Here is a 12,596-nt window from a genome sequence, read left to right as displayed (position 1 = left end):
GGATTATTTGTTCGGAGTGTAAATTGGATATACAGTCAACTCTCGCTCATAGTACGGTGGGTTTGTGTACAATCCCGGTTATAGTACGGTCTTCGCTTGGATAGACCGTGGTTTCACTCAGTACCTCAACAATGCCGCAGGCCGGAAAAGGCGGCAAGATTGAATACGAACGGTTTCGGATCATGTTCCAAGGGGAGATACCTCTGGTCTCATACGGAGCCACTCGGGTAGATCCCGCGCTGATTATGAAGTCTGATGTGACGTCACTTTCGACTTGTGGCTGGAGATTTCACCGGATTATAGTGACATTTATATTCCATTGCCCCCACGCCACCCACCTCAGGGGTCATCAAACAAAAAAGCCAAATAAAGCAGGAAGACATCGCATTCGCAATTCACATTCAACCAGAATCAGTCTCATCTATCGTCTGTCACTCATTTCTTCATTGTGGAGACCTAAGTACCAGTAATTACAAAAGACCTATATCCGACAACCATCACGAAGAAAGCTAGCATCATGTCGACTATCATCAGTTCACCTACCAATAGCCCCTCGGATTCTGACTCGGTGTATGACCTTATTGTGGTTGGCTCGGGTTTTGCTGTAAGCTTGACCAATTCATGTATTGCGATGAAGGTATTAATGATAATTCTCTTAGGGGTGTATGACCGCTCTAAACTTCCTTGAAGATACCAAAGTCAAGGAAAAGGCCGCTAAAGTCGTCCTGATAGAGGCCGGTAAATATGGAGAACGATGTGGTGCCAGCAGGTAGAAGCTTCCAAAGTCTCGGTTATAATCGAGATAAATGTGTGCTTACAAAGCTCTTCTAGGTGGACACCAGCCTTCTTTCGGTTGGACAAAAGTGTGTTGCAAGATAGTTGCAAATTGAAGTACAACATACTGATATATTATGCAGATAACAAGTTTGATAGTCACTTCAAGAATGAGATGAAGGTAAGTGGTGGGCCAATGACTTTCACCTAATTCACGACTCACTAGTGTCTAGCTTGTCAGGTTAGCGTTCCTGTTAGGCCAAATATCACATTCTCTAATTGTGGCAGTAATGGGCTTGCTGATCAGGCATACTGCGAGAAACTGGAAGCGGAAGTCCCCACCACCGTGAAGTTTCTTTTGGACCGTAAACAGATTTGGAAGCTCTTAATCTGCTCGGACTAGCACTAACATATGGTAGATGGAGTCATGGTTCAACACCAAGATGAGAGAGATGTCTATCTCGGATTCAATACAGGTAAGTCGTTTGAGAGATGTAACTTCAGTCTATATCAAATGCTAAAGACTTTGTAGGCCAGAATTTTGCCAAAGGAGAAGTATGCATTCTCAAAAAATGATTATTATACCAGCGAATATCTAATCACTACAAACAGGGTGGCGGGTATGCCATAATTCTCAAGCTATTCGAGCACATAATTTCTTTCCCGAACGTGGACATTATGTGGGAGACAAATGCGGAGGAACTCCTGACCCAAGATGATGGTACCATACGTGGTGTCAAGGTTCGAAAGAACGACGGCCGCTTCACCAAAGTGTTTGGTAAACAAGTCATGCTATCATGCGGTGGCTTTGAGGGTAACAGCGAAATGTGAATATTGTCAGGACTTGTTCGACTTGACATGAATCTAAAATATATGGCAGGTTGGGCCGATACGTTGGACCTAGAGCCGAGCAGCTTGGTTTGATAGCCCCTGGTCTCAAGTATAACACAGGTTTCGGCCTCAAGATGGGCTTGCAGGTTGGTGCAGCAACAGCGGGCTCCTTCCATGGCCTGCACGTAAGTTACTTCAACGGAAATGTCATAAAGACTCACTAAAATCATGACAGTGTGAGCTTGTTGATACTCGCTCTTCGAAGCCAGAGGCAACGGTCTGGGGCCACAGCTTCGGTATTGTTGTGAACCAGTATGCTCCAAAATATGAAAAAAAAAAAAGCGATGGATAAATACTTACGTTATCTATTCAAGACACTCCAGACGCTTTTATGATGAAGGGAATCGATCTTATGTTTCATTTCCGGCTTGTCCAAATTTCAAACTGACAGATGCAGCCTGTTCGCTACATGCGAAGTCATTGCTTATGAGACATGGCGCGGTAAGTGGCGGGGTTGGCCGAAAGGCGAATATGCATTACTCACGTGTATCTCAGGCCAAAATCAAAAAGCGTATTTGTGAGCCAAATGAAACCCATACTGTATATGACGTATGGCTAAATCGTTTCTTAAGTGTTACCGACGCTCCAATTATGGACCGATTCCGACCAGGTTGGGTATATAATACAACTGACCTTGACCCAGAAAAGGGCGATACGATTGAAGATCTAGCCGTAAAACTCGGCCTTGTTCCTCAAGAATTGAAGAAGACAGTGGATGAATACAATGCTTCGTTAGTGATGTTCTGCTGAGGTCAAAGTCTTGCACTAATGTTTGGTTGCAGGATCAATGACAAAGAATTTAACCCTATGGCTCTTGATGGTAAAAGCACCTTCGGCCTAACTCCTAACAAGACCAACTGGGCCGCTCCGATCAAAGTGGCTCCTTTCTATGGGTAATGATCCTTCTTAATCATACCCTGCTGAATACCACTGATGCTGATGGATATTTAGCTATCCTCTGACTGCAAAGATTGTGTTCACTTTTAGAGGACTGAAAGTCGATCTTGATTCTTGTGTGCTCTCCACGACGGGTGCCCCTATACCAGGTATGATCTTCAATATTCTTTGTGACAGGGAGGTTCATCAAATATTCGCATGAAGATTTGAAACCTGCTGACACGCCACGTCGTTTTAAGGACTTTACTGCGCCGGGGAACTCAGCGGACTGTATTACAATGAGGTAAGCCCAATCTGATGTTCTCTTACTTAAGCAAAAAAAATAATGAAGCAAAGAAAACTGACAAACTAAAAGAGTAAGGTTGCCTCCGAATTTGGAATCTTAAGTAGATTGTGAACGATTCTTTTTCCAATATACTGACAACATCCACCTCAGATCCACCGTGCAACAGTGCTCTCAGATGTCTCACATTCGGTCGACTTGCCGGAAAGTCTGCAGCGCGAGCTCTGTAAGATTAGGAAAATCTAACTTAACTCACTGTCGAGTAGGCCATAGCACAACACCGTAATGAATGATGTTTTTTACAACCCTATACTTCAACAACCAGAGCTCATATAGATGGTGAACTTCATAAGTATGTTCATATGCTTGACCTGATGCCCAGGTGGAATATGGGAAATTATAGAGCTACAACATTTGCGATATATATGTATATATCTCTATTATAACACACCATCGAGTTGCTAGTTTAGACATAACAAAGACCATGATATTCGAACGGCGAGTTTATTGTTGAAAAATATGAATAGACAGAGTAGGGCAAGGATACAGTCTTTAATAACCCCCAAAGTTTCTCAATTGGATTTAAATCTGGCTAATAAGGCGGCCAATCCATTACAGTTATATTCAACTCGCAGAGGAGGGCTTGGACGTTATATGCAGTATGTGTCGGTGCATTATCATATTGAAAAAATAGCATCCTCGTTCGTAAGAAAGGTAGGTAGGATACCTTGATATAGATTATGAATAACCTTTTTTGTGATACCCTTACGATCCGCGGTATGATCTCCGAATAAAGGAATTAAGCCAGTCTTTCGTGGAGCGCCTGAGAAACAAGCCCAGAACATCTGCTTTGTCTGTTTCCCTTTGAGGGTGTCATTTGAATACCAGACTCGCGCTCTTGAAGCTGGTTTTAGGAGTAATAGATGTCCACTCCTTTCGAGCACCTTATCCGCGTTCAATAGTTGTTTCATCCGACCAAAAAACCCTTTTCCAGTCCTCTGGTGTAAAGTGGCGATAGGCTAAAGCCCAGGCAAGACGTTTCGCAGCGTGAATAGGTGTAAGGTAGGGTCGGTTCATCTTTCGCCACTTCTGGAGGCCCATATCATGCGTTAAACGCTATATTGACATAGCTTTAACCCTATAACAAGCAGATCCTCGCGTGTAATATCAGGACGGTTTTGAATAGCATCATACACATGATCTCGGTCCTCCGCAGTAAGCATGCGAGGCGCACCAGAGCGAGGTAAGGAAACACCTTTCAAACGCTTTAGGTCTTGCCGGAGGGTATAGTGGATAGACTGCGGCAAAGACCGCAAATTTGGCCCCAAAATTTACCCGCGGTTAGTTGTGGTTAACCGCAAAAGCAATAAATAGATTACTATGGTAATGTATTTTATCTAAGTATTAGAGCGTAAATCCCCTTATTATACTTAGTAATATTAGGTTTGCTCCTGCAACTTCTATGGTGAATGACTAGCTAGAGTCTTTTTCTATTCAATTTATATCATACAGTAATATAAGCTCTCATAAAGTAACTCTAGTCCTTACGACTACTTGTGAAGATATATATTTGCGCTTTGGGTGGCTTCACCAGCTTTAACTAAAGAACATCAAAAATAAATTACTAATGAAAAGTTGATTATTATACTTAGATAGTGAAACTAGAAACATAAATAGCTTATCCTTATGTATAATGTTAGATTGAAACAAGAAATACCCTATGAGTGAAGAGAAAAAAGGATTGTAACGGCTCTCATACTGGTAATTTTATGTATTGTCTTATGTAATAACCGCAGTTGCGGTCTTGGTTAACGTGGTTCACAAGCGAGTGACGCGCCCAAGCGAGTGACGCACCCACCCATTTTTTCGCGTCTCCGCGCGTCCATTCATCTTCTATTAAGCACCATGCCTCCAATTCGCGTCAGATCAAGCCAAGATTCTATCCAGCAAGAGGGCCGTATATCAATTGCTATACAGGCTATTCAGAATAAAGAAATCAGTTCTATACGCGAGACGGCACGTCGTTTTAATGTGCCTGAAGCTACGCTCCGCCGTCGACTACGCGGTACTACAAATCGCGCTGACACTCGCGCAAATAGTCTTAAACTGACAGATATTGAAGAAGAGACGCTTCAAAAACGGATTCTATCGCTCGATCTACGCGGAGCAGCCCCTACACAAGCTCATGTACGAGATATGGCGAATATTCTTCTTGCAACGCGCGGTTCTACCCCCATCCAGACTGTTGGCAAAAATTGGGTATATAACTTTATTAAACGACGCCCAGAACTTAAATCTCGCTTTTCCCGACGATATAATTATCAGCGAGCAGAACAAGAGGATCCAAAGATCATTCGAGCGTGGTTTGACCTCGTACAAGCCACAATTCAGCAATACGGTATCCTACCAGACGATATCTATAATTTTGATGAGACTGGCTTCGCGATGGGCCTCTGTACGGCCCAAAAAGTGATCACTCGATCAGAATACTACGGTCGGAGATCAGTTTTACAGCCAGGAAACCGCGAGTGGGTGACTGCGATCGAGTCAATAAACGCTTCGGGGTGGGCGCTTCCACCAACGCTTATCTTTAAAGGCAAGCTATATAATCAAGCATGGTTTAAAGACCTTCCACCCGACTGGCGCTTCGAAGTCAGTGCAAATGGATGGACAACCGACGAGATAGGCCTTCGCTGGCTTCAAAAACAGTTTATTCCGTCAACAAATCATCGTACGCGTGGACGATATCGCCTTCTAGTCCTTGACGGACACGGAAGTCATCTAACGCCAGAGTTCGATCAAATCTGCGCGGATCATGATATTATTCCGATCTGTATGCCGCCGCATTCCTCGCATCTACTTCAGCCTCTTGATATCGGATGTTTCGCTATATTAAAGCGTTCGTACGGCAGTTTAATCGACCAAAAGATGCGGCTCGGGATTAACCATATCGACAAACTTGACTTCCTTTTCACATACCCACAAGCTCGCGTCGACGCCTATAAACCAACTACAATACAAAATAGCTTCCGAGCAGCAGGACTAGTGCCAATTGATCCTCAACAAGTGCTATCAAAGCTAAATATTCAACTTCGGACACCGACACCTCCTACAAGCCGCGGTAGTCAATCAAGCGCGTTTTACCCACATACGCCCGCGAACGTCGACGAGCTTTTGAAGCAAGCATCCTCAATTAAAGCTTTCTTAAAGCGACGCTCAAAAAGCCCGCCATCGCCTTCGCAAACCGCGTTAAACCAGCTTATCAAAGGCTGTCAGATCGCAATGCAAAACGGTATCCTTCTCGAGCAAGAAAATAAGCAACTACGTGCCGCAAACGCTACGCAAAAGCAAAAACGTGCTCGCAAGAACAGATGGATAGCCCACGATAACGGTCTATCCGTACGAGAAGCATTAGAGCTCGAGGAAGCTCATGAAGAGCCCCCTCAGGTAATACTAGCTCCACTAAGCCTACTACCGCGGGACACACCAGCACCGAAGACGCGTCGTCCACCTCAATGCACTAATTGCGGAGTGATCGGACATAGAAGGAATGCCTGTAAAGCTAGAGATTAATCAATATAAAGGCGTTGTGGTTGATTAATATGCATAAAAGTGTAGAAAATTTGGGTGGGTGCGTCACTCGCTTGGGCGCGTCACTCGCTTGTGAACCACGTTAGCAAATGAAGACCAAGACCAAGACCATGCCGCAGTCTAATAGTGGATGGTAGATAGAGGGATATCGGGGAATGAATTCTTCTGAATACGTTTAGCACCCCATTTTGCTGATCGTTTTAACTCACATATACGCTCGCGTATATATGATTCAAGCTCAAGACCGCGAGGCATGGTTTGGAGGATCATAGGAAGAGGATTATAGTCAGACAATAAGAGGGGTTGTGGGTGGATATAATAGGTAGGCGGTGTATAGAGGGCGATCAGAGTATAGCGTGCTTCGGGACAAGGTTCTCGAAAGAATCTGTGTGTGCAAGTGGTGAATCTGATTTCGATCCTCCCTGTACCAACTTCTGCCCTACATTTACACACTCTTCTACCAAAAAGCAGCCGTCAGGGTGGAAGCAGATTTCACTATCGACTGTATAGTCAATGTGGCACGGTCACGCTTCAAAGAGGCCTACAACGGATCTGAGCTAGGTACCCGGCGCGCGACCGTAACTCGCGCAAGTGAAGGCGCGTGGACCAGATCCTAGCCTCACGACGCGAAACAACCAAGCTGGCTTTGGACTTCAGGTTCACTGTTAGTGTCGACATTAATGTGATGATGGTGACGGTGATCACGCTGTAGTTCGTGTCTCACCGTTGAAAGCTGCGGTCGTTAATTTAACGCGGGACCGTGAACTGAACCGATCACACCGTGAAAACGTGAAGACTTATAATGTGTAACGAAGAGCACTCCTGGTGACAGTAGTATTTGCTGAGGTCCGATATGCCTATATAAATTTTCTCCGTCAATCAACGTTCCTTTAACGACGATTTCCCGTTAACTTGACTATCCTAGTACGACCGTAGAAAATGTGTCTCGTTAACTCCTAGCCTATATTTGATTTTTGCTTAACATAAAAGGAATTGAGGCAGAGGGTCCAATATGCCTTACTTTAGGTAATCATTTTTAACACTTACCACGGATAGACACGGCTCAAATTGAGGAGGATTTTGGGACGTGTTGTCCCCGCGGCCGTAAGTTCGTCACGTGAAAGAGGGCCCAGCTTGGATTCTGCTGAAAACAAGTCTAATCCAAGATTTCTAAAAGCAAGACGCAGTTTTGAAAAACAGAGGCGATTTGTATTGACTGGTACAGAGGATTTCGGAAACAGATTACCCCCCGGACACACACGCTTTCTTTCCCAGCGCCCCACTAAGATTGCGCTAAGCTAATTCTGGCTAAATGAAGCCCTTTCCCCGAGGTCTGACGCCATATAATTGGCTGCAGGAGAATCTGGAACCCGGGCGATCCGGACCTAGGCGCCAAAGTGGGTATCTGGGAGAGTAAACGTGTGCGTCTGGGGGGTAAACTGTTTTCGAAATCCACTGTAACGTTACTTGATGGAAAAACGATGTGGGCGGCTTTCGAGAGCTATAAGAAAGAAGTGATTACGAACCAAGAGTCGCGATCTCCTACAGGAAACAAAAATTCAAGATAGTCCCGAACAACTTACGACATTCTTTATGGCAAGCATCTCGGTGTTCCGGACATCAATGACCTGCTCAACTTCTAAAACTCTCGGACTGTACGTTTTATCAGGCACCTTATCCATCCTCTTCAGGTTCTTCAATATAGGCCGTCCAAGCAAATCAAGAGAGAGGGTGCAGGACTATATATATGCTCCAATAACTCTTTGCTACATGTGGGTCCACCATCAGTCCCCGGTTTGCTCCCGTTTGGTACACAAAAACCTACCCCGTCCCGGGCAATACTGACTTCTCTCTCTGTCGTGGGCTATTGTAAGACATTCAATGGCCATGATAATACCAAAGCTCTGGAGACCGAAGGCGAAAGAAGGTTTGTTACCCAGGCGCTATCGATTTCAATTACCCCGCAAATATCAAGATATATATCTCTCTAAGTCTCGCCATTGAGAAGAGTACAACTCTTTCAACACAATCAATGATTTCTGTTTTCAAATTTCGACCGGAGAAAAGGGATTTTAATCAATTAATGGCCCTTTCTCCGATGGAATGAGGCAAATGAATCAATTGACCGGTGCTTAATGGTCCGATTGCAATGGGGACCCATCCGTCTTCACAGTATATTCCCTATGCTTCTTCTTTGAAGGAACCACAAGCTTATTGCCAGTGGTGAAGGAGAAAGTGGCTTTTATAAACTGTTCAAACTAATTTCTGCATTGAGAAGCCCTCCGCCTTGCAGTTGAGTCATCATTCTAACCCGTCTACTCCCTTGACAGTCTGGATTTTTCCACTGTAACGCAGGCCGGGGAGTTAAATTTTTTTTTCCAAAAACACATAACAGTATCTCCACCTATGGTCCCATGCAACTGCCACATTCCAATGAAGGTCTCCTGCGCGTCGCGAAAAAAAAAGCAACATTCTTCCTGCAGCAGACTTTGTGGAATGTTTAAAACACCTTCGCAGACTTAGAACGCATTGTAGTTCATCAACACTCCCCAATTGGTCGTAGTATCAGCTCAACACGCAAAGTCTATGGCTTTCCAGTCCTTATCACTGACATTCCTCAAGAGTGCCCCTAGAATAGCGAAGGTCGAAGAATTAGGATGTTCATTGATTCCCTTGGACCACAGCACAGCTAATGAAGCAGATTGGCCTGCTTTTATCGACTCTAAATATCGCTTCTGGTTTGTGTTCTCGATCTTTCTTTACGTCCCCTTCATCCTCTTTATCTTTCATTGCCATGAAAATTACGGCAGTATCGGCTTTGGCCATTAGTGGGGCGGGAGTTGTTGCTCAAGACTACAATGCGCCCCCTCCCGATCTCGCAACGCTTCCTGCACTCTCTCTATTTGAAACATGGAGACCACGTATCCACGTTCTTCCACCGAACGGCCAGATCGGTGATCCATGTGCGCACTACAATGACCCTAACACAGGGCTCTTCCACGTTGGATTCCTCCATAATGGCACTGGCATTGCCAGCGTTTTGACCGACGACCTTGTTCACTACTATGATGTGAATCCAAACGGAAATTATTCAATCGTTGCCGGGGGCCCCAACGACCCCGTAGCGGTCTTTGATGGTTCTGTCATTCCCAGTGGGGTTGACGGAAAACCGACGCTTTTGTACACTTCTGTTTCGTCATTGCCGATTCACTGGACCCTTCCTTATGTTCGAGGAAGTGAGTCTCAATCTCTGGCGGTCACCTACGATGGGGGAAAGAACTTCACCAAGCTGCAAATTCCTCCGGTCATTCCTGAGCCTCCAGCTGGCCTGGACGTTACCGGCTTCCGCGACCCCTATGTTTTTCAAAATGTGGAACTTGATCAATCCCTAGATAATGCTGAGGGCACTTGGTACACAATCATTTCAGGTGGTCTTCATAACATCGGGCCTGGCATGTTCCTCTACCAGAACACGAGCCCCGACTATGAGCAGTGGCAGTATCTTGGAGAATGGTTTCATGAGCCTGCTAATTCAACGTGGGGTAATGGGGACTGGTCTAAGGTTTTCGGCTACAATTGGGAGACCAGCAACGTATTCGGTCTTGATAGAGAGGGATACAGCTACACTGGTAGTCCTTTCATGACAATCGCCGTGGAAAGCTCATATGTTCCTATACAGCCATCCGTCTCCTCATTACATGCTCAGCTTTGGGCAGCAGGAGGGCTTTCAACCGCCGAGGGTGAAAACGTGGAATTTGTTCCTAATATGGTTGGTGTTTTTGACTGGGGATTATCATCATATGCGGCAGCGGGTAAATTCTTGCCCAAGTCTTCTCAGGCATCCACTAGCAGCAGCGCCCCAGACCGATTCATCAGCTATGTCTGGTTGACAGGGGATGTCTTCGGAGGAGTCGTGGGCTTCCCAGCTGCGCAGCAAGGATGGCAAAACACGTTGCTGCTGCCGCGCGAGTTGTACGTCAAGACTATCCCCAACGTGGTCAATAATATTCTCGTGCAGGAGACTGGCTCGTGGCGCGTGGCCGCTAACTCCACCTCAACGGGCGACTGCGTTGAGCTTGAGACCCTTGGAATTGACATTGCGCGGGAGACCTACGATGCTATGACTGCTGCTCCTAGCTTCACCGAACCAGGCCGGACGCTAACGACTGGAGGCATCATACCATTCCGTCGCTCTCCGGAAACCAGATTTTTTGTTCTCAATGCTGAGATCACCCTCACTGCACGCGCGCCCAACCTGCAGACCGGCTTCCAGATATTGGCATCTGAGTTCGAATCAACCACAATCTATTATCAATTCTCCAATGAGTCAATTATGATTAATCGTTACAACACGAGTGCTGCTGCATTAACCACCAGTGGCATAGATGAATCTCCAGAATCTGGTCGTCTTCGTCTATTTGACATTATGGATACTTGTGGCGCACATGGTGGCCATAAATGCGGTGGAAACGATGTTGACAAGCAACCTGACCATGGTTCCATTGGCTGCAAGTCAAACCATACGACAGAAGATGACGGCAGCAATTCTCAATTGAGTGGCACTGGTAAAAAGCATATCGAAACTTTAAGTCTTACTATTGTGGTCGACAATTCTGTCTTGGAGGTTTATGCCAATTCTCGCTTTGTACTTTCTACCTGGGTTCGGTATGTTTTCTTCGCCATTTTGCTTTCTGTTTTGACTTGAAATCATGTGAGCTGACTGTACGGCAGGCCTTGGTATGAGAACTCGACTGAAATTCGCTTCTTCCAAAATGGAGAGGGCGAAGCATCCTTTAGTAATATTCGAATTGCCGATGGCTTATATGATGCCTACCCGGACAGGTCCCAGTAGAACATACGAGGTGACTGGCATGTTGACGACATTTTCAAGTTCCGCAGCAAAGAAATAACCTTCCTTTAGAGGATACAGGTATCAGAGGAAGCGCTCATCATATAACTCTATATTAATCGAGAAGTATTGCAGCTGACCCCCTTGGGTTGAGCTATCTTATTTGATGATTCGTAGGAGTTCCAAAGCACCTAGTACTGAGGGAGTCGATTGAATGAGTTGATTGGGAAACTATCTGGTAAATCGCTGTTGAGAGCGTCCAATAGCCTAAAGAGCTAACTTATACAACTGTAACTCTGAGTTGCAGTGATCTTCCCCGGTTCTCCGCATCGAGTAATCTCCTGCTTCTTACTCTGCAGAAACCAGCTCCAACCAACCCATATCGCTCGCTTGTGTAATGAACGCCTTGTTTACTAAGGGGATTTTGAACCTACACGGACGGGGCTGCATTTTCGCATCAGACACCATCCTTCAAATAGCTAGTTAAAAAGCATCCTCGCACTACCGCCATACTATGATAAACTTCAAAAATAGAAGACAAGCTCATTGGTTGATTCCTATATCGCTCTTGCAGAATGATTTTCGATTAGATTAACTTAACGTGACAATTAACATGAACTTCGTTTCCAAACCACAAACTTGACGTTCTTCAAATAGAAACTCGAAATGCTATATCTGAAACAAATATCTATCTTGGTCGAATTCAGTATAGCGCGATCCGGGTGGGGAGCTGGGAGAGAAAGCGTAACTTGAGTCCGAACGACAATCTGACTTCGAATTCTACTATATTGTTGCAGAGGGCCGCAAATCTAGTTCCATAGGATTATTAGTCTTGAGGCTGTCTTGTCCATTACATGTGACCCGCTCCACCCTCATGAATCTGAACGATAACACGGTTGAGACCTATCAGCTGAATAAGATAGAAAGACGTATGCAGCCATTTCCCTCCAATCTGATCAGCTCACTGGTCCACCGACTTTGAAGCGGTCCCAACTTGCAGCCCGTTGACCGACTATGCAAGCTCGTGCACACCACTTTGCTCTTCTGATAGGAGAGAAGCACTATTTCGATACCGCATAGTTTTGTTCAATTCCTTGAACAAGTGCTTAAGGTTTGGCATTTAATACTCGCATGCTTTCAAGCGACTTTCCCGGATCTGCATCTGCGCTATCCCATGGGGGTAATTGTAATGAAGTTCATTACATTTTAGTCAGCATTTTTTTATATGGCGTTAGGGTTTCCCCAAGGAGTTGATTACAATTAGGGTTTGTTATATTCAAAGTTCATTATAATTACGTTCCCACCGAGTAA

General features: G+C 45.1%; 3 protein-coding genes across 3 annotated transcripts; 2 read left to right on the top strand and 1 right to left on the bottom strand.

The window, feature by feature from the left end:
• Window positions 1–517: 517 nt before the first annotated feature.
• On the top strand, window positions 518–2,562 carry N7443_009507 (uncharacterized protein; the record flags this gene model as incomplete). Its single annotated transcript, XM_056889563.1, has 13 exons — window positions 518–604; window positions 660–738; window positions 918–955; window positions 1,008–1,015; window positions 1,063–1,139; window positions 1,194–1,250; window positions 1,307–1,329; window positions 1,387–1,601; window positions 1,655–1,790; window positions 1,841–1,917; window positions 2,063–2,106; window positions 2,309–2,396; window positions 2,448–2,562. The coding sequence occupies 13 exons, from the start codon at window positions 518–520 to the stop codon at window positions 2,560–2,562; spliced, it is 1,044 nt and encodes a 347-aa protein (XP_056736054.1).
• Window positions 2,563–3,437: 875 nt separating this feature from the next.
• On the bottom strand, window positions 3,438–6,691 carry N7443_009506 (uncharacterized protein; the record flags this gene model as incomplete). Its single annotated transcript, XM_056889562.1, has 5 exons — window positions 3,438–3,572; window positions 3,595–3,789; window positions 3,830–3,961; window positions 3,991–4,118; window positions 6,610–6,691. The coding sequence occupies 5 exons, from the start codon at window positions 6,689–6,691 to the stop codon at window positions 3,438–3,440; spliced, it is 672 nt and encodes a 223-aa protein (XP_056736053.1).
• A 2,539-nt stretch (window positions 6,692–9,230) lies between these two features.
• On the top strand, window positions 9,231–11,288 carry N7443_009505 (glycoside hydrolase family 32 protein; the record flags this gene model as incomplete). Its single annotated transcript, XM_056889561.1, has 2 exons — window positions 9,231–11,101; window positions 11,168–11,288. 2 exons carry the CDS (start codon window positions 9,231–9,233, stop codon window positions 11,286–11,288), a joined length of 1,992 nt encoding a protein of 663 aa, XP_056736052.1.
• Window positions 11,289–12,596: the final 1,308 nt, after the last annotated feature.

This window comes from Penicillium atrosanguineum, assembly GCF_028827265.1.
Source record: "Penicillium atrosanguineum strain IBT 20685 chromosome Unknown utg000008l_segment0_segment0, whole genome shotgun sequence".
NCBI classification, from domain to species: Eukaryota; Fungi; Ascomycota; class Eurotiomycetes; order Eurotiales; family Aspergillaceae; genus Penicillium; species Penicillium atrosanguineum.
The sequence above is the reverse complement of the archived record's forward strand: the minus strand, read 5'-3'. Positions and strand labels throughout refer to the sequence as shown.